Source organism: Rhipicephalus microplus, chromosome 2 (assembly GCF_043290135.1).
Source record: "Rhipicephalus microplus isolate Deutch F79 chromosome 2, USDA_Rmic, whole genome shotgun sequence".
Taxonomy (NCBI): Eukaryota; Metazoa; Arthropoda; class Arachnida; order Ixodida; family Ixodidae; genus Rhipicephalus; species Rhipicephalus microplus.
The window spans coordinates 202,686,471-202,712,051 of NC_134701.1; the positions used below are offsets into that span (position 1 = coordinate 202,686,471).

A 25,581-nucleotide genomic window follows, 5' to 3' on the forward strand; every position below is an offset into this window, starting at 1 on the left:
ACTCTGTCTATCTCCTTCTTCGTCTCGTTTCTCATTTTTCGCGCTGTTTCCTTTTTACTTAGTAAAATGGCTTATTTTGAAACAGCTGTCGTGTCAACTTTTAAAGTTTTCAGACAGGATTCTTGTAAGTTAGGTGTTCAGGACAGTTGTTAGGAATGTTTCCGGAAAAGTGCGCGTGCTTACGCAGACATCACTTCAATGAATCAATTGATCAATCAATCAATTACTTTTTTTATTTTCACCCTTTTGTACAGAAGATGAAAAAGAAAGAACGCGAGAAAAAGCCGAACGTTCATCGGCTTGACTTCATTGAGAACAACAAAGATCCTACATTAGCTCAGTTGGAGTATGCGATTCCGTGCTGTTAAAAGGCACTGCTGTTTCACTGAGTAGCTTAGCCATTTCTTTCTCCTTTTTTCAATTAGTGCATTTTAAGTGCTCCTGTTCACTAGCTTGACCTTCGGTATTTCGTTCTCGTATTCTCTCTTGCTAACATTCCCTACTGAAAACTTTTATGTGAGCTTTTTCTGTGTCAATCATGAATTGCTGTGTCAACAAAGAGGCTTCTTTGTGGACTTAATTGGGTATTTTGCTTTTATTTCCGATTCTCCTTGGTGGTATACTCCCTTCGGTATATTTACTTTGTAGACATTATTAATAGAGTCGTCGTAGTTCATGTCGACTCTTTCTTAAGCCTCATTGTAGCCACCGTACCCATCAACACAGAACATTCTAATAAAATTTTTATATCACTAATTTTACTTCATGTGTAAACTTGTAAAAACGGTAAACTTGATATTTTTACAGTGAAATGTTTCTAGTTTACATGCATGCAACTTATTTGGATGCTGCACTGGTCACTACGCTGACAGAAAGAAAATAATACACTCTTCGCCTGAGGAGGCACAATTCAAGAAATAAGAAAGTTCATTCACTTTTACAGTATGGGGTCCGTGTACATAACCATGACATTCGAGACCTTACAGTGCAGTAGAATCTCCAGTAAGCAAGACTAATATTAACACGGTATTATATCTAACCGCTTGTGTGTTTCTTCTTTTTATCGCTGAAGAGTGTGAAGGGTAAAATAATACGAATTTAGGCGAAATATATCCGCGACAAAGCGCATTCGCAGCAAATTCGTTCAAAATGCAATGGTTCAAATATTGGAACAGCTTAATAAAAATCTCACGTGACGTAATTCCACCACTCTAGCCAACAAAGAAAAAAACCAAAGGAAAAAAAAACTAGACTTACAATATCATCGTTTCGGCGTAAAAGAGTTCGGCATAAAAGAGTTCGGCATAAAAGAGTGCAAAAGCTTCAGCGTGTAGAAGTGCTCTCTACCTTAACCTTATAATGCTCAACAAGTTCATTCTTCTTGTTTGTTCTTGTTGCAACTTTATAATAACCTAATTTTGGTTGTTTGAGTGATTGAAACAGAAGAAAGTAATTGTGCAACAAAGAAGTACTAGACATGTAATCCAAATATTTGTTGACATTCACTGGCAAGCAGTTCTAAGAACTTCAGTTTAACAGGAGAATGGAACATGAGAGAGAAGAAAGGCAAGGATGTTAAATATTATGGAAAAACTTATGTTACCCTACCCTGAGGAAAGGGGTACACGAGAGCTTAAAAGTTGGAGGTGAGGAAAAAAGGGAGAGAAAAAAATGGGGGAGCACGCACACACACAAACACACACATGCTCACACAGTCACACTCCTTACAATCACAACAGCCCTGTTCGTCAACAACCACCATTGCATGTTCATTGTATTGAAAAAACTTTAGCAATGCCTTTGTCGCTTTCATCTGCTGTGAATACCGAGGACGATATTCCAGAAGAGTCACAATCTCGCTTCATGGGCGAAGCAACGAATGCCATAGAAACAAATTAGAATGTTGCACGAAGAACTGTAAGCAGCTCAAGACTTGCTGCGCACTGCTTAAGCAGAATTGAGGCACGAAAAAAATACACAGTGTGGTGCGTGTGAACCGATAACTGTCGCAGCTCGACATTTGCAACTCGCAGTTCTAATACAAAACTGGACGTGTGAATAGAACCCGTGGGCATACACAGGAGGAGCGCTAACAGCTGTCGCAGTTCTTACTTCTGCTAGCCCCTGCTTTTTCTCTTCTATCTAGCACTTTTCTCTATTCGCAAACACAGTAGCTACACTGTTGAGGATTAACGTCCCGAAACCGTGATGTGAATATGAGCGACGTTGAACTGAAAGGCACCGAAAGTTTTCTCTATGTGGCGTTCTTTAACGTGCACCTAAATTTAAGACACAGGCCTCAAGCATTTTGCGGCTCCACCAAAAATGCTACCACCGTGGCCAAAATTAACAAGTAAAAAGACCTTCTTCTAGTCTATAGCTTCAACGCAAACCTTGCGGTGAACACCGCGAGCGGCCGTTTCCAACAGAGCGAACGCACATGTTGGGAAAATAATGGGCAATTTCTGTCTGCCAAAGAATGGCCGCATCTTACGCGTAGACAACTTGTGGAAGATCCACAGCAGAAGCCACCTCCATCGGGAGAAACTAATTCAACAGAGGACTTGTGGTGCATGGACAGACGAATGGACGCATTGACAGAGGCACGGACGTGTGGACGGACTTATGAACACAGGAACAGACGCATGGATGAATGAACAGACGGACGCACGGACGGACGCTTCACCGCACTCATCATCATTCACTCTGTGTGTATGCTGAGATTTTTTTGCGTTTATTTTTTTATTTGTTTCCTTCGGTGATCTGTGAGAGTATTTCAGTGCTGTAGGTTACATTTTATCTATGTTCTCTTGTTTGTACCCTGTCAATCTTTGTGAAAGAAAACCCGCGATCACGTGATCTGCTCTCTACAATGGCTGTCTGCAGTATCTTGCAGCGCTTGTCTAGCGGCCATAACTCATTGTCTTGTTTTCCAATGCATGACTCCAAAATCCAACGTCTTTTCATTCGCTGTCGGTTTATTATGAACCTGTAGGCAGCCGCTGCTGAGCGCAGGCAACGCGCTGACGTGCTCCCCCTTATAAAGGACGACAGTGTACGTGCCACTGTAGTAATTTCTTTACACCAGGCAGTCACGGTACCTAAAGTGATGTTACTAGTATGCAATAAACTTGCCTGTTTCCATTGCCAAGCACAACTACTCGTGAAGCCCCTGGTAAGATGGCAGCCACAGCTGCCATCTTACAGTGGGTACGGCTTCACTCCTAAGTAATAATTTCCACTCCAGGAATCTTCGAACCTCTATTTCTCTGGAACGCGCCAGTTTCGCCTTGATCACGTATACGCTCGCCCAGCAAATAGTCGTGACCGGCCAAAGGGAAGACACGACGCGCATTGCGGTTGCCACTTATCAGGCAGCGTTGTCAACTCCAACACTCCACGAGTAGGCACCCGACAGTGGACCAGAGGGCGCGACGAAGCTCTTTGGGCCGCCTCAGCATTGTTGGTACCGACCGCCAGGGATACTAAGAAAATGGAACGCTCGCTGAACACCGTGACACGCTAAGTGTCAGTGCCCTTTTAGGGGCGAAGCTCGTTATAGCGGCACCCATTCGGCACCTGTAGTACGTAACAAGTATAACATTTTGACCTCCAAGGTGGTGCCGGTGAGAGACTTCTTGTGTGCGTTGTTGAACAATAAAAGTAGTGCTCAATGTACATGTCAATGGCTGCTAATGGGGAATGAGAGACAGGAGCATTCGGCTTTTATTTAACGCGCAGGCTGCGATCATCATTAGCAGCCATTGGCGTGTACATTGAGCACTATCTGACAAGAAAGGGTTGCTACGTTATACTCGCTGGGTGTAACCTCTTTAGCTTTAGAAAGGTTTAGCGAGCGTTGAGCCGCAGTGCTATGAATACAATGAACTTGTAGATACCATGAATGAACTCGAGGTGGTTAAAAATGGGAAGCAGATGCGAAGCGCAAGCCGTAAGAAAGTAAAAGCCGAATTCTCCGCCTCTCATTTCCCATTAGCAGCCATTGGCATGTACATTGAGCACTATCTGACTGAAAAAGTTTGCTACGTCATACTCGCTGGGCGTAACCTCCTTGGTTTTCGAAAGGTTTAGCGAGCGCTCGGCCGCAGTGGCATGAATACAGTGAACTAGTATATACCATGAACTCGAGGTGGTTAAAGGTGGGAAGTGGACGCGAAGCGCAAGCCGTAAGAAAGTGTGCATGTGCCACCTCTCGTTTTGTCCTTGGAATGTCCGCTGGATGGCGGTGCTTCTATATGGGGAATATATGTTGAAAATATGCGAGATGGTGGTACTTGGAGTGTTGAATAGATGGACGAACGGACACATAGACAGATGCATGGATGGACACATGAACGGACGCAGGGGCGGCTGCATGGACGAACGCAGGGATGGACGCACGAACAGACGCATGCACGGACGGGCTGATGGACGCATGGACGGTCACACTGACGGACGCATGGATGGACGGAAGCAAGAATGAATGGACGTACGAATTCTTCGCCCCACTCTCCATCATTCACTCCGTGGATATGCTGCCATTTCTTTTATACGTTTTCAAAGAACGATTCCTGGGCGCTTACATAATCAGCCGTGGCCCCCTTGCTCACAACTAAAAAAGAAGATAATATGCACAGGCAAGTCCGGTTATGCTGCGTCTACTCGCTATGCTACGCATTGGAAGACTCGGTTTTGCTGCGCCTACTCGTTAGGCTGTGTGTTCTGGCGCTACCATCAGATCTCTTAAACTGCATTTCCGGGTGTCTGTAGGCGACCTTAGCCCAAGTTCAGCGTCCAATCAGTCACGCCTGTCACATCACTTTTTCTGGTTTCGCTGCCACCGTTAACTACTAAAACTTCCACAAACATCTATGACCTCAAGGGTTTGTTTATACGTTAATGATGGACGCTAGACGCCGGGATGTAGGTGTATGACTAGGCGTCAGAGTGAATGCATCCACGTTAAGCGATGCTGTAGCAGTCAAACACCAGTGGACATTGTGCAAGCTCGCTTTTATCAATGAACTACATCTGGGAGGACATGTTCCACTCTTTTGTTTTAGGAGGGATCAAACATGTATTTTTTTATCTAGTGACCATGGCAGTACACTTTTAGCCACTAAGTTATGATAGCGATACCCAGTGCCAGGATTGGCTTCAGTTGTTTACCACGGACATTTGCATACCCTGGTTAACCAGCCTGCCTTCAATGGACATGATTGTGGACATGATTGTGGACAAGATCAAGGTTAAAGCAACGTTTATTTATATTTCGTCTTTGCGACTGAAATGACCAAGCACTTCATCTTGTCGTATCATTCATGTCGTTCAGCGAAAATAAGACTTACTTTTAATTCTTACCAACATAACACATCAGTTAGCGCTCTTTTACGGGACGTGAACCTCGGCAGTCTCGAACTAAGTGTTTTTGAGAGAAGGTAAAGTATTATAGTTATAACAAAAAATTGGCCCCGTATCTGCATGTTACACCGCAAATGTCGTCGAAAGGCGATAGTGTTGCGTCTTGAGAGAGTGAACAAAACGTTTATTTGATGTTCCGAGCAAGAAAATAGGTGAATGGTACTCTGGTGGCGCTGCGTTAGAGTGCCTCGAGCGTGCAGCGGAGGCGAACGAGCGCATCAAGTCACGTCACAAGTGAGACATGAGCGCTATCTGGCAATTATCGTGGGAAACGGGGCACACGCGGGGCGCGCCCGTCTCTGAGGTGTTAAGGTGAAGAACGCAAAGCGACGGGTAGGTGCCATCACCGTGTCGTCTTCGCAAAGCATTGGAAACCCTTGCCGTTCCGTGCAAGCGTTGCATGGCCAGCACAGCGTTATAAAAGCTACGATCTTTGAAATTACTTATGCATGCCTTTTTCAGTAAAGAATACACATACACAATATTGATGTGTTGATATGGTGCCTCAGATATCCGCAATGATTGCTTTTTAATTGACAATCGCATAAGTATGAACGCTGAACCTTGAGCAATATTGGTGGGCGCTGCGGATGGGGTCGACCGTTTGAAGTATTGTTTCGTCCCTTTGGTGCCGTTTAGGGTACCGTTAAGGGTAGACAGACAAATGTACAGACAGACAGACAGACAGACAGACAGACAGACAGACAGACAGACAGACAGACAGACAGAAAGACAGACAGACAGACAGACAGACAGACAGACAGACAGACAGACAGAACAGACAGACAGACCAAAATTCTTGCATCGAAGGCCCCCACAAAGACTATCGTCTTTAATACGCGAAAAAACTAAAGATGATGGTCTTATAAATCTTGTAGCCAACGCTTATCGCGTTCACCTCATTCAAGTTAGAGGAATATTCGTGTTGACAATAATCACAGACTCGAAGGCTGCATGTAGAAATTACGAAAAAGGTAGAATATGTATGAAGGCCTTCCAAATTCTAACCAAAGCTCACAAGGACCTCCCAATTGAATACACCCAAACCATTATCTGGGCGCCGGGGCACGAGGGCGTCACCGGGAACCAGTTTGCGGATGAGGCGGCTCGAGGCTTCACAGATTACCGAGCTTCCTTGCACACTGCAATAGAGGATCCAACGCCCCTAGACCCTAACTTTGGTGCAATTCTTCAGTATTACAGGGACAATAGAAAAGTGTATCCAGCACCGCATAAGAAACTTACAGCAATGGAATCGGTGGCATTATGCAGAATCCAAACAAACACATATACGAACTTACACAGGCTGCATGTATTCTACCCCACAGCATACAAAGATATATGTCCGTGGTGTGGGGCCACAACAACTCTGTTTCACATCACGTGGGAGTGTACGCATCACAATGAAGAACACCACAACATGAACAACACAGAGGAACAATGGGAGGCGCTGCTGTCCAGCTCGGCCATTGTTGATCAGCGCTGGCTGGTCCAACGGGTAGAGATGATGGCTAGGGCCAGCGGAGCCCTGGAATAGGGGCCCGACCATTTGGAATGCTCCGCGTTATGCGCAAATAAAGTTTTCTCTCTCTCTCTCTCTCTCTCTCTCTCTTCGTGTTGAACAAATATTGCCTCCCCGCAGTGGTCTAGTGGCTAAGGTACTCGGCTGCTGACCCGCAGGTCGCGGGATCAAATTGCGGCTGCGGCGGCTGCATTTCAGATGGAGGCGGAAATGTTGTAGGCCCGTGTGCTCAGATTTGGGTGCACGTTAAAAAACCCCAGGTGGTCTAAATTTCCGGAGCGACTCTCATAAACATATGGTGGTTTTGGGACGTTAAACCCCACATATCAATCAATGTCGATCTGTTGAACTAACTTATTCACACAGTCATTCTTTCCGCCAAGTCATCTATGAGTGCAACACGCTGCCTGGAAATGTGCTAAAGAGCTAAGCCACATCGTTGTTCGTGCTTGCTCTCGCTAATCAAAGACCCGAGGTGCTTTCCAAGCTGTCTTTCGTTTGCCACATTGTAGCCGTTAGAAATAAACGAGGCGCCCTCCTTTTCATTGTCTAAGTAAATTACTCAATAACCAAGCACCGTGTCGCATCAGGACTACGCTTTTTCTTTATTTTTATAATTTTCTGATGATATTTTCTCAACAATACTTTTATTTCTCTGTGTGTTCCCTAATTTAGGGTTAATATCTTCGCTAGTAGTACTTTATGTGTGTTCTTGAATATATATATATATATATATATATATATATATATATATATATATATATATATATATATATATATATATATATATATATATATATATATATATATATATATATATATATATATATATATAACTTAGGTGTATTACGTGCCACTTTGTTGAACATTTTATTTTGTGCGGCCCGCTTCTGCATAGGGCTAGTGAAAGATGCTGGAAAAGCGAGAAAACAAACTTGAAATTAACATAAATGTTTCCAGGGCGAAAATAGTATTTGCCTTATTCAATTCTTTACTTCAAAAAAGAACTACCGTCATATTGTTTCGTGACAGTGTAGAAATAAACACGCGCTGCAGAATAAATAGTTGTGCTGAACACACGCCCCAACTCTGAAGCTTTAGTGAAAGAGCTTAGAGCGGGGTAGATTTATTGAAGAGTGATTTGACGAATACGATAGTTCTCCTTCAGAGTGCGGCAGGGGAAACAGAGCATTAATCCCTTTGCCCTCCCTATCCACCCCCCAACTGTTCAGGTGATTATGGCAGGGTCGGTGCTTCAAATGACGGCTCGAAGTTCTTGCACCCAGGCGTCATCTCCGGATAGCCGGACGGCCCAAAGCTGGTCGGCCGACTCGTCCCTGGTATACATAAATAGTATAATAGTTGGGTATGTACATCTCAATGTATGATTATGACAAACGTTGTTACTGATGATACCCTGAAATTCAACCACTTGGTGTTCTTTAACGTGCACCGAACTCCAAGGAAACGGGCCTCCAGCATTTCGCATGCACAGAAATGCGGCTGCCGGGGCCAGGATTTGCTTCGGCAACAATTAGGCCAGCAGTCACGCCCAATATATTCTACCACCGTGGCTGGTTCGTTACTTGTCTTCATTTAATCATAACCCGCCACGGTTTTCTAGTGGCGAAGGCACTAAACTGCTGGGCTGCTGACCCGTAGGTCACGGAACTCCATCCCAGGCGCGGCAGCTGCATTTTCGATGAAGGCGAAAATGCTACACGCCCGTGTGCTTAGACTTAGGCACACGTTAATGAAGCCTGGGAGGTCAAAATTTGCAGGCGCCCTTCACTACGGCGTCTCTGCTAATCATATGGTGGCTTTTGGGCGTTATACCTCAACAAATATTATTAAGCGGGCGTAAAGAAAATTGTGCTTGTACATTAAACAAAAATTAATCTACGTAAATGCAACCTCTCTGTGAATCAAACTATCACTACTCTTCTTTTTTGGCCTAATTTTTTCGTAGCAATGTGCCATTTTTATGCGCATCCTTCTGTAACATGCATGCTAGCACGTGCTAGCGCGGCCTTGCGCTCCAGCATTCGCCGGCGGTACCAGCGACGAGTCGCTGCGATCGCGGGCTGGAAGCGAGGAGGGGCGAGTCGATACGAGCCAAGGGGTTGATCGCGGTCGCCTCGCCCTATCTGCGGAGCGCACCCCGGGTCCTGAGCGAGGGGAGAAAGACGGCAGCGTGGGCTCTCGCCAGAGCCGCTGGCCTTCAATCGCGCTCCGGGCACCGGCACAGAAAGGCCGCGGCGGCAGCGCACGTCTCAAGCCACCCGCTCAGAAACAGAGCTGCGCCGTCGAACGTTTAGCGGCGTGCTGGCCCGAGGCATTTGAGCGCCACGTGAAGTGGCAACGCATTTTTTTTCTCCCGGTTGGTGCGTCGAACGCCGTGTTCTGGTTTCAGCTTGTTGTCTGAAAACGAGCTCGGCGTGTTGTCTCGGACACCTTATCACAAATCATCGCAGAGAGCGTCACTGTGCGCTGAACGTTGAAAGATGCTCTTTACTCCCTGAGCGCGGACGTGCGTGTTGGGTGAACTGCGATAAACTAGCGTTTTTTTTTCTCTCTTTTTCACACTCGTCTTCACTACCGGTGCCAACTGGGAGTGCTTCATGTGCGTTCTCGAGCGTCAGTTGTTCAGCGGTTCGTCTCAGGCGACCGGCGGTGTGGGATGAACGGTGAAGCTGAGGCTCGTTCTCCCTTGGTTGTCTCAGTGGCAACGTGATGCTCCCGCTCAGTGACAGTGGTCGGGCATGAACTCCGGCGCTTGCTTTTCTTCGAAATCCTCCTGCGCCTTGTTTTGGACAGCACGCACCTTCGATTGATGAACGGCACACCAGCGGAGTAATGATTCCCTCGCTGCGCCTGCTGCTTGCCTTGTTAGCAATAGGTAAGTTGCAGCGCTCATTATCTCATTACGCAGGGTGCTTCAATTACATCTTGTTTAACTTACTCCTTCTAAACGTGTTCTAGTCTAAGGCTTTCGATGCGTGTGTTCTTTGCTTGTTCTCGCGCGCTCCCTACACATAACGAGTGAACCGTAATGATTACTAAGTCTTCTATTTCGTATTCGGCTCATCTAGGCTACTAACATCACTGCAGTTTAAAGTGCGAGCTGATCTTGTCATCGAGTTTACGCGCGCTCTACGCACGCAATATCACGTTCCTGTTTAGGTAGTGCTTCTATTTCTTTCATGCCTATAAGTACCGTGTTGTGAGCGTCCACTGAAACGTGCCAACTGGCGGCATAGCTTAACAAACAAAATGGCAGCGTGTTACTCAACAAGCACATTTATATATGTTATTGTTAGTTAGCAGGCAACTCGTCTCTTGTCTGTGTTTGCAAATTTGCATACTGTCAGCAGCCGTCTCTGTGTTTCCTATAAGCCCTCTGCTTGGTTTACACGCATGGGCATGTACATGGGTTAATGCCTAGGCATTTGTTTATGCATAAATCTTATTCTACGCCTCTTATAGATAACACGAAAGAATGTGGTATCGTAGCACATTATGCCTAACTGAAATCAGCGGAAATTCGGATATTGAATTGCACAGTGTTCTTATAAGAGCAGCAAACACAAACAAAACTAAGAAAAGAGAAGTGCCATGCAAGCTTAAAAGATCCCTAAATGACTCCGGGTTTGAAGTCAAGAAAGTTGCTTCTTCCACGCCTTCACTACACTTTCTACGGGAGCTATATCCTCCTCACCGCATAAAAATCATTAAAAACGTCACAAATGCCTATCAGGATTGCACTCTCTTAGGCTACGCGCTGTTGTCTACGTTTTCTCCGTCGAAAGCGCGCTAAACGAAGTGAAATCATACGACCACGCACAATATTCACGAAAGACAAGGCACGACGGACGTGCGACTGCATCTCGAAAGGGGCGTAGGAGACAATTTACGACTGATGTCTCTCCTATAAAGACCAATAAGAAGCCTACTTCCTCGTGACGTCACACGAACAGAGGTCTGACGTCCCGAATCATGCCGGAAAGATCCGAAACTCCCAAACGCCACACGACAATAACGTTCTCGTTTTTTTTTGTATTTTCAAGGGTAAATAGCACCTTCGTTAAGATAATGCGTCCTTGCTTGAACGCGAAAATAAACAGCAATATTAACGACTGTCCACGCTGTGCACCTTGCTTTGATTCGGGTGTTTTTTTCCGTGACAAGAGCTACATTATTCAATACCTCGAATGATGAGGGGCCCCGCCGTGGTGGTCGAGTGGAACAGCACACGACTGCTAACCCGTATGTCGCGGTATCGAATCCCGGCTACGGCGACTGCATTTTCGATGGAGGCGAAGATATTTTAGGCCCGTGTACTTTATTTAGGGGCACGTTAAAAGACCAGGCGGCCAGAATTTCCGGAGCCCTCCAATATGGCGTCTCTCATAACCATATCGTGCTTTTGGGACCTCAAAGCCCAGATACTAATAATATTATTATGTTTATTATTATTGTTATTATCGAATGACGAGCCATTCACAGGGCTCAGACATAATGCGAAAACATATACGAGACATGATATTTGCATTGTCTTCCTGTTCTACGAAAGATGTGACAACGTGAGCTCTCGAATACTTTTCATTTCTACCACCACCGGGCATGTCACATGTGGTTGCGGTGCGCATGCTTCCTGATAATCTTATCACTACTTCCAGAGATAGCATCAGTTATAAGTTATAACTCCTAAAGCACTCGCTGAACAGACGTATGTTATGAATCTGAGCCGTTACGAGCTTGCATGGATGGGTAGAGTGCACAGCACAATGTACGAAACTGCATTTTTATCATGTTGGAACGCTGTTCCTGTTGGTGAGAGTTGAACCCGCGATTCTGTCCGGATTGACAGTACAGAATCAAGAAAAAAAAACTACCTGAAATGGATTTCAGATGCATAATATATAGTCGGTGAATTAGTTTCAAAATTTATGATTGATTCACACATAAATGAGAACTATGGTGTAAGTGATCACTGCATCCTTGCATTTTCATTAAAGATTTGTACCCCCAGAGCAAATAAACAAAATAAGACCCTACGAGTTTAGAGAAACGCATACTTTACGGCCACAAATAACAACTTAACTGCATTTCCTCACACTTTCTTATTGAATTTCTGAAACATGTTTAGAGTAGACAGATAGATAAATATAAGGAAAAAAGAACATTCCATCGCGCGCCAGTACATCTAAATTTTATGCTCCGTGGTTCAATGCCAATTTAAAGCTCTTGCCTAACTCGCAAGAAACGTCTTTATCTCTCCGCAAAACACATGCTACCGATGCACACTGCTCCGCGCATAAATCTGCAACACGTACGTAACGACAACAAAATATGATAAATCTAACTTTCTCTCTTACGCATATTCTTCTACGTTAAAAGACTAATGTCAAAATGTTCTGAAGTGTAGTCGGCACCCCACGCGATGAACATATAACTCTAGAGAACTCGTCAGGCATCTACACGTCTTACGACCTGCCGCACCAGGTCGTAAGGTGTCTGCACTTTTATCCCTCCACTGCAATGACCGCCTACTTCGTACTCTCCAATAAAACTATGCAGTTATGTCTCCAGTGATTGTTGGCACGGCTGGGTTTGTGATTCACTCATCGCCTTGTCACGCTCTACTATTTCAAATTTCTAAAAATGCCGAGGCCGTCATGTTTATTATTATATAAAAAAGATCTTCAGCAATTGGTGAATATATCGATTCAGAATAGGTAAAGGAAAACAGCGACGGTGGTTCACTTCGTTATCTAGCTGATAAACATTTAACGGTTGATTATTATCCCAAGCTCCTCTTAAAGAGGTCACTATACCCAGTTTATGATCATAATCTGTGTTTTGTCGCTTAATATATGTGCATTCACAAATAGGCTAGCGAAGAGAAAGAGAGAGAGAGAGAGAAAATAAGAAGCAAAGCGGGGAGGTTAATCAGGACTGAACCTTGGTGGGCTACCTTGCACTGTGGAAGGGTAGAGGGGGAAGTAAAGGTATACAAGAGGAGAAAAAAAGTCACTGGCTGGGCCGTCGCGTAACAGTTTCACATCATAAACGATGAAACAGGCCGGTGTCTTTGAGAAAATGCAACAGCGCTTTCTGTGCCTTTCGGAATCGGGATGGACAGTGCCATGGTCCCAACACTTTCTAGACCATGAAATAACTTCTGTCCAGTTGATTTCGAGCACTGCGCAGGAGAATTCTCTCGTTTGTGTTTCCCGGGCAGTAACATAAGAGGTGTTCAATAGTCTCATCGATGGCGCAGTCGTTGCAATCCGCGCTGTCAGCCATCCCAATCTTAAATGAGTAGGCATTGGTGAAGGCTACATCCAAACGGAGATGACACAACAATGTACCTTCCTCCCTAGAAAGACCATAGGGTGTCCACATTCGTAGAGATGGGTTGAGAGAATATAGTCGATGATGTGCGAACTGTGATGACTGCCACTTCTGGAGTGTCATGTCCTGCGCCAGCTTGCTTTTGTATCTAGCCGCGTCAATCCTAGATAAAGGTACGGAAACAGGGTTTGTTTGTACGTGTGCTTTTCTGGCTGCTCCATCGGCGAGGTCATTGCCGGAGATACCGCAATGAATTCTTATCCACTGGGACACAGCGTTGCGTCCTTGTTCGGTCGCGTAGCGCAAAATTCCTTTGATCTCCCACGCCAGTACTTCGTATACGACCTGCGACGAAGCGCCGACGAAAGACATTGTATAGCCGACTTGGAGTCGCAGAATACTGGCCATCGATTAGCCGGTTGTTGCTTAATATAATCTATGACACCTCGCAGGGCGGCAGTTTCCGAACCAGTCAATGAGCTCACGTGGCAAAGTTTGTAAGTGACGTTTATGTGTCACGATGGGATGACGCCGGTGGAGCTATCCTGGGTGGTAGAGCCATCTGTGTGTACGTGGATTCTGTCAGCGTGGAAGGTGTGTAAACAGTCTAAAAGTAGCTTGCTTCAAGTCCTAGGTAAAAAGAACTTTTCTATTTCTACGTGTTCGTCTCGGCCTACCACAAACTACCTCAACCGCTGAAATATTGGCTCGGTATCTTCCGGTTACGACCTACGTCACAATGGACGTGCCGAGAGCACATATTCGGCACGTTTCACGGATGGTGTCGAGCCATTTGGCAATTCTGCCAGAACAACGACCACAGGCGTCGTTCGCTAAGGTCATCAGCTCCCACCTCTGTTTGCTACTATCAGGTATTATATCCTCGGCGCCTTCACAATCTACCTCACGGAGCCAACGACAATCCAACGTGCGCCCTTCCGTCCCAGGAGTAAGCTGGCGAAATTTTCGCGCATTTGGTTGAACACTTAATTTATATTTATATATCTTTATAAACACGCGAGTGACCTGAAAGCCGGGCAACGATGGCTCTCTCGCGAGCTTTGACTTAACAAGCAGCTAGCCGTGAGAGCGTATGCATTCAGGCGAACGATATTGTTCCGTGGTTAGCTCCGGCGTCAAAGCGGCCACTGCAGCAAATTTGACGGGAGACGATGCTATATGGGGGCGGTAAGCCACTGCATCCGCTTTCGTGCTTCCCTAGAGGTGTTTTCTCTTACGTTTGGTTTAAAATATAAACAAGTGCGTTAGCAGCCGTCTGAAAACGACAGTGTTGGCATGTGTATTCCTTTTCGCCAGACTTCTTGCGCCCTCGGGTGAACGCGGCAGCATAAAAAAGGTGATGAACCCGTTGTCGCGAGACTACGCGCATGCAGTGGGGGGCCACTTCACTGAATAAGCAATCGCAGCTTATCACGCTCGCGTGAACGCAGCAGCAAACTCGCCGGCAGCTTGAAACAGACGACACCAGCCGTTGCACTGTCACGGCCGCCGAATAAAAAAAAAGTTTTTCATCGAGCAACCGTGGCACTGCAACCACTGCACAGATTTCAACCCGAGCCGCTCAACTTGTCACAAGGCGCCCTTTGCTAGCCATAGCACATCAAAGTGTGCCAATTATCATTACATAGTTCAGGGAGCTACGAGCTAGAGATAGTTTCTTCAAAGAGCTAAATGAAAAAAAAAAATGGCAGCATATCCACGGAGTGAATGATGGAGAGTGGGGTGTTACTCCGTCCGTCCATTCGTTTTTGCTTCCGTCCGCCCGTGCGTCCGTCTGTGTGACCGTTTGTGCGTCCATTCGCCCGTCCGTGCGTGCGTCTGTTCGTGCGTCCGCACGTCTATCTGTGCGTCCGTCCCTGCGTTCGTCCATGCATCCGCCCCTGCGTCCATTCATGCGTCAATCCGTCGGTGCAGTCATGCGTGAGTCCGTCCATGCATCTGTCTGTGTGTCCGTTCGTCCATCTATTCAACACTCCAAGTATCACCATCTCGCATCTTTCCATCATATATTCCCGATATAGAAGCACCGCCATCCAGCGGATATTCTAAGGACTAAACGAGAGGTGACACACGCACACTTTATAACGGCGTGCGCTTCGTGTCTACTTCCCACCTTTACCCACCTCGAGTTCATGGTATATACTAGTTCACTGTATTCATGGCACTGCGGCCCAACGCTCGCTAAACCTTTCTACAACGAAGGAGGTTACGCCCGGCGAGTATAGCGTAGCAACGCTTTCTTGTCAGAAGTTTCTCAATGTACATGACAATGGCTGCTAATGGTGAATGAGAGACAGCAGAATTCGGCTTTCACTTTCTTACGGCTTGTGCTTCTATCTACTTCCTACTTTTAACCACCTTGAGTTCATGGCATATACCACTTCACTGTATTCATGCCATTGCGGCTCAACGCTCGATAAACCTTTCTAAAACGAAGGAGGTTACGCCCAGCGAGTATAACGTAGCAACCCTTTTTTGTCAGATAGTGCTCAATGTACATGCCATGGGCTGCTAATGGGGAATTAGAGACAGGAGAATTCGGCTTTTAGTTAACGCGCACGCTACGAATTTTTAATTGTTCAACAACGCTCAGGAGAAATCTCCCACCAGCACCACCTTGCAAGTCGAAACGTAAGACTGGTTACACACTACGACTACGACTACGACTACGAGGGATGAACAGGTGCCGCTATAAGGAGCTTCGCCCCTAAAAAGGTGGACAGCTTCTCGAAGCCGAGCATCCTTACGGCGTTGTAGAAAAGGGGTTGTTCTGTGGATCAAGTACGCAGTCACGGTCACGGTGAAGTACACAGTCACGGTGAAGTACACATCCAGACCATATTTAACGCGCAGGGGGATTCCACGAAAATTAAGAGATGTTTCTTAATTTTCGAATCCTTACTTTTTATTAAAAGTTGTAGTTCGCGTAATGTTTTCAGATCAATCAAAGCAGGGGCGTTTGTGTGACCAATTATGTCTGCGGTGCCGGAGTGACAACTAAGTGCAAACATGCCACGGTGGTTGCATTATAGCTGAATGGAATGACTTGCGCGTCGAAAATTAAGAAGCCATGGTATGAGGACCTTCCTTAAATTAAATAGTGCCACGATATATCATTCGCCGCTTGCGGATGGCTCATCACGTTGCTAAAGCGAATAGACCTTCACTTTGACGACTGGCCAAGCTCGAAAAGAACAAAAAGTATTGGCGGCGGAAAATGCATCGTTCCGCGATGACACCCAGCGGCTGAGGGAATTCCGTAAAATCTGCGCTTGTTACCGCTAGAGGCCTATTAATTCACGGTGGAGTTATATCTGCATAAGGCATATACTGTCACTGTGCAGGCCAAATTAGAATGTGCATGCACTTTTTTGAAATAGCGCTCTTGCAGGCTAAACAGCTCATTCGAGTTCGTTGATTGCGATTCAGCTAGCTTCATCATGTGCAATAAAATAAAAATGCCGCTGTGTCTATCATAAAAACCCATTCTTCCTAACGCCATATCTTGCGCGTTTTTTTTTTCTATCACGCTGCACAACCATATAACACTGAACAACAAACTGATTACTCACCCGCAATACATATCACTTCAAAGCCAACTTTGTTGTAATGTCATTCTCAAACTATGTTTCAGAAAAATTCTGCGTCATTGATTTATTCTTCGATTATCCACGAAAGAGAGCCAGATTCCTGCGAACATTGTATATATTCACAATAACCATTTATTTCTTGCAGCTTTGACTTACACTGAGTCATATGAAAGTTTTGAGATATATATATATATATATATATATATATATATATATATATATATATATATATATATATATATATATAAATGATATATATATATATATATATATATATATAAATATTCCTATCGTTTGGTGTAAGCACTTTTCAACGCCTTGTTGCCCCGAGGCTTTTAATGAATGAATGAATTTTAACAAACTGTGAACGCAAGCGCCGCCCACTTTTCTTATGTTTCTAGACGAATGCGCAATACTACGTACAACAAGCGCATTTTTTCGAACTATATTTAGTAATTACCTTAACAATTCATAAGCAGAGTGTAAACCTTGACTAATTTTCCTAAGTGATAGCAAATGTGAACTACGGTTCTTTTTTTCTCACTGGCGCATTTACGCGGATTTCTCTCTTCAGTCGATAATTTACGAACAGGATCAGTCCAGTGCTCGCTCTTCAACTCTGTGCAGCAGTTCACGCACCACCATCTAACCCGTGTCCAACTTCACAACATATAACACGTGGAGGAGACTTCATTAAAAGCGGAGCGCGATAGCGTAAACAGTTCACTTCTTTATCAGCTGTGACAGGATGCTGCCATTTGGAAGGCAGGCACAAACGCGCAACTTTTGTTGGAGGGAATGGCAGCGCGGCATAGGAGGTCTGCGGCACCGAAAACATCGATGGTTGGCTATGCTCGATTCACCTCCGACAGAAAAAAAAAGGTTTAGCGCGTTGCGACAATTGGAAGATCGGACGTTCTCCTTTAAGATGCTGCAGGAGCATCATTCTCATTGCTCTTCAGCTCACGAAGCGGCTGAAAGCACTTTTGTGCTCTTGAGAGGATACGGACCTTTGTTAACTCCTTTAACTATTGTATAGTGCCGACATGATCATTTCGTTCTTTCTTTTCGCCCTCTCCCTCGTACTCTCATCTTTCTACTAAACAAATCAACATAAAGAAATCCTAATTTCAGTGTACCGCGAGAACTGCATACCGTGGAAACGAGGCTAAAGGTGCATCAGTACTCCTGACGAAAATCCCACTTCCCTTCGGCCGTTCAGGCACATGTTGCACATTATTTTCAAACAGCCAATGTACATGTAAGATACAATTATGCCTTCTTTCCCGTTTCTCCAGCGTAGGGAAGCCAAACAGGCGTTTGCCTGATTAACCTGCCTGCCCTGTTACTTTTTGGTTTTTTTTAGATGCGGAGCATCTTATACTCGCGCCTTGTAGTGCGCCGTCCGCGCCGTCCGCGCCGTCCGCACCGCTTCTCAAACATTCGACAGCTGACGCGCGCGCATGCGCCGTCGCGCCGTCGCCCACTCTTCCACCATCTGTGCATCCCTTCCTCCTCTACACACCGCGCGTGCTTCACTCCTCCACCATCTGTGCACCCTTCCTCCTCTACACACCGCGTTCGACATCTACAATTCTCCTGATTCTCCAGTGGACGCGCATGTGGCGTCGCGCTTCGAGAACATTCAACAGCTGACAGTGCATGCGCCGTCGAGCTGTATATATACTCAAGGTCGGCGCTCGCTCGCTCAGTTGCCGCTCGTCGGTTGGTTTGTACGGCGCGTCGACGTCCAAGGTCGCGGTGAAATGAATTCCAACGAATCCACAAACACAATGATCGACGTCCCTTCGACCAGCGCCGCCCTTTCGCATACGTGTGTACGTGTTCACTCATTTAACACCCCCTCCTACAACCACGCTAACCAATTTAGCCATCGACCCAAGTAAGTCGCAATTTAACACCCCATTTCACAACCACGTTAACCAATTTAGCCATCGACCCAAGTAAGTCGCACTTTAACACCCCGTTAACCAATTATATGCTCCGCATCCTCCTCAGTGTTCCCCCGAGGGAAGCTGCGGGCAATTTTTTTTCATTCCATAGCCTACAATCGCTCCCTGTGTGCACCCTCTGTTCAATCGCTTGTAATACTTCGCTGCAGAGTGGACACTTCAACCAAAGTTTCTGTCGGCTGAACTTCAAAAGACATCAGAATTCAAGCCAAAAGTAGCCATACTAGCCAGGTTATTTTTGTCGCCTAATTTGTAGCCAAATAGAACTGATGTGGTATACTCTTTACTATTAATGGACAAATAAAACCATTTAAATATCAAACAACACGCCCAACGGCAGCCAAAAAATAGCCATTTTGCCAACTGGAAAAGTTTTGTCGCTAAACGCATTGAAAAGTAGCCAAAGTAGCGCAAGGTAGCCGCCTACGGCAACCCTGATCGTCAACCGTGCGGCGAGAAAACGGGCCTCGGCGCACGTAACGTCGACTGTTTTAGGGACGAAGCTCCCCATAGCATCACCTGGTCAGCCGCTCTTCGATCCTGCGTAGCCAGCACATCAGCGGACTGAATGATGATAAGTGGGGCAAAGCGTCCATCCACCTAATGCGTGCTCTGGTGTGACAAGAGCGGACGACAGACAGACAGACAGACAGACAGACAGACAGACAGACAGACAGACAGACAGACAGACAGACAGACAGACAGACAGACAGACAGACAGACAGACGGATGGACGGACGGAGACGAACGCATGGACGCATGGATGAACGCATGAATGGACCCAAGAGCGGACGGACGTTTCGCCTTACTCCTCATCATTCACTCCGTGGATATGATGGGATTATTTTTAAACCCTCCCAGAAAATATTCTGGTAAGTCTAGCTGCTATGTACCAAATACGCGTCCTTAAGGTGATGCGTGCACCTACATAATTGTGTTAACATGGCGGGGGGGTGATGATGATGATAACACTGCGGCCGCTGAAAACTTGACCGCCAGTTGGCCTTCAACACACCCACTTGTTGGGCAGTTTGTGTGGTGTGATGCTTCGTAAAATTTGGCGCTCCTGCCGCGAGCATGTGCTAACGCTACTCGTCGCATTGTATGACGCCTGTTCAGGGCTTTTCTCTAAGCAAACTCTAACGCTAACCGAGCTCTGTGATAGATCACAGAAGCTTTGATCAGCAATATGCACACATGCCCCATCACGGCGGTCTAGTGGCTAAGCTTCTCGGCTGCTGACTCGTAGGTCGCGGGTTCGAATCCCGGCTGCGGCGGCTGCATATCCGATGGAGGCGGAAATGTTGTAGGCCCGTGTTCTAGGATTTGGGTGCACGTTAAAGAACCCCAGGTGGTCGAACTTTCCGGAGCCCTCCAATACGGCGTCTTTCATAATCATATAATAGTTTTGGGACGTTAAACCCCATATATCGATCAAACAATGCGCACAGAAAAATTACGTTTATTCTTTTTTTTAGCTCCTCCCCCCACCCTTATGTAACACCCCCTCTAAGAAAATCTTTCAGAAGATGACATAAAATCAACCACAGAAAAGGAGCTCCAGTGGTCATCACGTGGGATCAGTGGTTACAGTGTTGGGCCGCTGAACCGTACTGTGGGAAACAACGTACAGTGGTAATCAATGATATGCGAAGCACGAATGAGAAGTATTCATATGTCACTTTAAGATCAGCACAACGTTACGAGGTGGAGCTAAATGATTCCGTGCTTGACTTCCGCGCCATGATCATCATGTTTAGATGTGTCGTTTACCTTTGTCATCTATTCACGTCACGTGATACCAAATTTAGTATATGTGGAATTAGCGAAACGGTCGCAAGCATGCTGTGAGCGCAGTAAGTCGTCATGTTCTTACATGACACGCGTGTCAGGATTATCATGTTTGCACCATTTATATATTTCGTGATTCATTGACGTCACGTAACACCAGATTTCGGTATATGTGGGGCAAGCAAAACAGCCATGAGCGCATCTTGAAGGCCCAATATACTCCAACGTAGCGTTGTCGCGCGCGCACGCTGGTCACAGCGACGCTACGTTAGGAAAATGCGAGCACTCTATAGTCTGAAGCCAGGCGCGACCAACGTCCGTCGGCGCGGCCCGATGGCAACCGGCGCAAAATGCGACATGCTGCATTTCCCGCCGATCTGTTACCCAGACAACACTGCGTCTCTCTTCGTCACGGAGGGTCGCCGGACGTGCGCATACGCGCATGCGCCAAAGCAACGCAGCGCGGCACGTGCCTGTGAGTATATCGCCGGACCAGCGCCTGGCGTGGCAACGCCGGCGTGACGCGACGAAATGAACGCCGGCGAGCACGCGCACCGCGTCACGGCGAAATGTATTGGCGCCGTGACCGTGGCATGTCGTCATGTTCTCATATGACACGCATCGCATGATTATCATGTTTGCACCAGTCACATACCTTCGTCATCCATTGGCGTCACGTAATACCAGATTTGGCATAAGTGAAGCTCGCGAAACCGCCGCCAGCACATCATGAGCGTGGCATGTAGTCATGTTGTGACATGACACGCACCTCATGATTATTATGTTTGAAACAATCACATACCTTCGCCATCCATTAATGTACTGTAATACCAAATTTGGTATATGTGACGATAGCAAAACGGCCATGAACGCATCATGAGTGTGGCATGTAGTCATGTTGTTACATGACACGCATCTCATGACTTTCATGTTAGGGTTTGTCGCTTGTGTTCACCATGCAATCATGTCATACCATACCAGTTTTGCAACATGCCATGTGAACGAAACCACCGCAAGAGCTGCAGGACCATGAAATGTAAATCATGACATTCCTGACATACATGTGACGATTAATCAGATATGTTCTTCCCACACTCATGTTATGTCATACCAAGTTTGATATCGATTGCTTTATCGAAACGGTGAGGAGAGTTAAAAGTCATAGGCGAATAGATAGATAGATAGATAGATAGATAGATAGATAGATAGATAGATAGATAGATAGATAGATAGATAGATAGATAGATAGATAGATAGATAGATAGATAGATAGATAGATAGATAGATAGATAGATAGATAGATAGATAGATAGATAGATAGATAGATAGATAGATAGATAGATAGATAGATAGATACGCTCAAAGTCACCGATGTTCGCTAAGAAATGCTTCGTATTTAAAAGAAGCAGAAAATGTAAGGGCTTGTTTCGGCACAACTTGATGCTTTCAAGCAGCTTGTGAGAGATTATTGGTCACCTGTTAGCAGGTAATTGGATCCCGTGCTACATGTCACCAACAGGCCGCAAAAGAGCGTTTCATCCTGACTGCTTTGGCTACTGGCGGCGATGCCTGACGCTCCTGCCTTTAACCCCATAAAGTGGACGGGGTAGTGGCGGCCGTTGTAGCCCAGTCGGTAGAGCATCGGACGCGGTATTCGTCGCAGGTTCGGTTCTTGCCAGTGGCAAGTTGTTTTTGGCCCAATTTACTTTCTTAACATTTGTATAACATTTACTTCTAATACCATCTTTCCTTGGCATTACTGTTGGTTAGTCATTATTATTATCATAACTATATCATGGTTCATGAATTAAACCTGAGCAATAATAATTATTGATCACATTGGAAACGTGATTCCTCTACCCGGTATATTTGTGAAACAACTGTTTAAACTAAACAGCTGTTTCTAGAGCAAAATGCTTTAGGAGTTAGTCCCCCACGGCGCCACTGACATATTTCCGTCACAGATATGACGTTTTAAAATATGAATTAACAGAGAGCGACGAAAAAACTTGGAGAAAATTACGCCCCCCAGGGGTCGAACCTACGACTCTCCGCTCGTTAACGCGAGGCGCTTAACGACTCAGCCACAAAAGACACGTTCTTAAGCATACTAGAGGTAAGCTTTTTAAATATATACACCCTCTGCCGATGGCAGCACTCAGAGCTCGTTGTCTTCAAAGTGTTTTGAAAAGAGCGCGCCAGTCATGCATAAATAAGTAACCGCTCTCCCCGACTGCGACAGTTTACAGCTGTCGTTCGTCCTGTGTATACTTGTGCACTCGGATACTTGTGCACTGGATACTTGTGCACTGTCCTGTACAGAGTGTAGCCACCTGCCTGGCTAATCTCATGTTGGTACTGCGAGGTCAAGCCTCCTATCCCTGTCATGGGCGTACTGGACAGCCAGGACTTGAGTGAAATGGTCGTGGCACTGTATCATACCTGTAAACCATTCCCGGGAAATGCCACAACCAAGCGACCCACATTCCCAGAGCATATGATCAAGCGTGCATACTTCTTTCTTACGTGCCTTGCAAACAACATCCATGTCTTTTGTACCGTACCATTCTTTTACCTGTGCCGGTTAGTAATAAGACTGTGTCTGTAATTGTCTAAGTGTGAGCGCTTGTGCTTTGTTTAGTCTATTGTGAGGGGGTGCAAATGCTCTCCTCCCCAGGTAGTAATGTTTAGTAATTTCATTATATGTCATGGGCGTATCCCGTTGTAGATTTTCGAATCCAGCTTTGAGCACTTCCATCATGATATGCGTCTTTAGCGGGCAGTCATTAGCGATCTCGATTGTGTCAGCTGTTGATGAACATCGCGGTAGCCCCAGACAAACTCGCAGAGCCATAGGCTGGATGCTTTCGAGAGTCCGAATGTTGGTTCTACAGGTGTTGGTCAACACAGGCAAACTGTAGCGCAAATAGCCAAGAAAAAGCGTCTTGTACAATTGCATCATTGCATGTACTGAAGTCCCCCAGGTTTTTCCTTCGAGATACTTGAATAAGTTAGCAATTTCTGTCAGCCTCTCCTTCAAGTGGGCGACATGTGGGCCCCAGCAGAGGTCTCTATCAATGAATACGCCTAGAAATCTGTGCGTCCTGACATATATATGAATTGGCCATCGATTGATATAGCGTATGGTCTCATTGGCTTTCGACTAAAAGCAATCAATGCGCATTTCGCTGGCGAGATTTTCAGACCCTTATTCAGAGATTTTCAGGTACGAGATTTTCAGGTACACTTATACCAACGTCACAGGCATATTACTCGTGCCCCTGCCCATCATCTAGCTTCACTGCCAGAAGCCCGACCTCGTGCCTCATTTTGCCAGACAGTCTTGACATATCGCACACGCATTCCTACGGGATATACAACTCCATCAAGGATTTCAACTCCCCCATGGAGTATGACCTATGCACGTGTTGAACTCACGGTTCCAGGCATAGGGTCAAAAGCCCGGCTCTCGTCTCCATCGCTAAAGCAGCTTTCTCTTCTCTTGTTATTTGAGAAATACAGTGAGCATACTCATCTATATACTGACGCTTCAACTAAAGTGGATGAGTCTGCAGGGTCGGTGATTTTTCCTGCAACAGCGACAACGGTGAAGTTTCGTTTATCCCACCAGACATCATCGACAGCTGCGGAACTTGCTGCTCTACGTAGCGCAATTCAAGTCAATAAACACCAAGAAGCCAAGAAATGGAGCGTTTTCTCTAAGGCAGCACTACAGTGTTTGATATTCGCCTTACGCCGGGGACCTCATGAACAACTAGTGTTGGAAATTAGAGAGCTGCTTCACCACCTCTTCGACGAAGGACACAGAATCACGTTTCGGTGGCTTCCAAGTCACTGCGGCATATTGGGCAACCAACATGCCGATGCAGCTGCCCGATCAGCACACGAAGATGGTGAAGAAAAATCTACACCACTTTCAAGGACTGGTGCTGCAATGACCATCCCAAAAATCGCTAATGCAGAATTAAACTCCCTGTGGAACACCGAGTGCTTACGGCACACGCGACTGCGTAGACTGGACACGTCTCGTCGACTCCGACCTCCGTCTGGACTCTCTCGACTCGAGACAACGGTGCTTTGGCGACTATGGCTTGGTGTCGCCTTCACCAAAGCTTTCACCTTCCGAATCGTCATGGAAGACAGTGCTGCTTGCGGTCATTGCGGCAGCGATGAAACTATAGAGCATGTTCTCTGTCACTGCCCTCGTTACAGCGTGCAAACACGGCAACTAGCTGCTGCGTTAGCTCGCCTTGACGACAGACCTTTGTCTGAACAATCAGTGCTGCAAAGACGACATGATTTGTGTGCTCACAGAAAATCAGTGAAGGCCTTACTGAACTTTTTGCGCGGCAGCGGCCTATTGTATAGACTGTAGCACCCCACCTCCCCCCCCCCTTTTTTTTTCAGCGCGCGTCTATTTCCTTCGCTTTCTTTCCAATCTTTCTTCCCCATTCCCCCTACCCCTAGTGCAGGGTAGCAAACCGAATGCTCTATTTTCTGGTTAACCTCCCTGCCTTTCCCTCATTTTATTCTCTCTCTCTCTCTCTCTCTCTCTCTCTCGAATCCAGCAGAATCAAAGCCATGTGTAAAATCATCCCGGTCCGTAAGTTCGCGGGCAACGCTGTGTTGGCCTATTCATTTGAATTCACGTTAATGTCATCGAGTGATCCGAGGTGCACTGGGAACCAATATGTGTAATGTGTATCAATAGTCTGTTTACTATTAATAATTCAAACTGCTTGTAGTATGATTCGGCCCCTGCTGAAAGCTCTGATGGCTGGTTTTGAGTCACTGTATATCTCGGTGTATTGATCATCTGTCAGGGCCAACACGATGGCAACCTGTTTAGTTAATACCGGTTTGAAAGTGTAAGCCGTGATGCAGT

At 46.0% G+C, this 25,581-nt stretch overlaps 1 protein-coding gene across 1 annotated transcript in view; it reads left to right on the forward strand.

Annotated features, from left to right (window-relative positions):
- The first annotated feature begins 9,408 nt into the window (after positions 1–9,408).
- The window catches only part of LOC119169595 (cell adhesion molecule Dscam1-like), a 354,684-nt gene continuing 338,511 nt past the window's right edge, over positions 9,409–25,581 (forward strand). Inside the window, exon 1 of the mRNA XM_075887261.1 lies at positions 9,409–9,842. Within this exon, the coding sequence (XP_075743376.1) occupies positions 9,800–9,842 (43 nt within the window). The 5' untranslated portion in view covers positions 9,409–9,799. The remainder of the gene's footprint in view (positions 9,843–25,581) is intronic.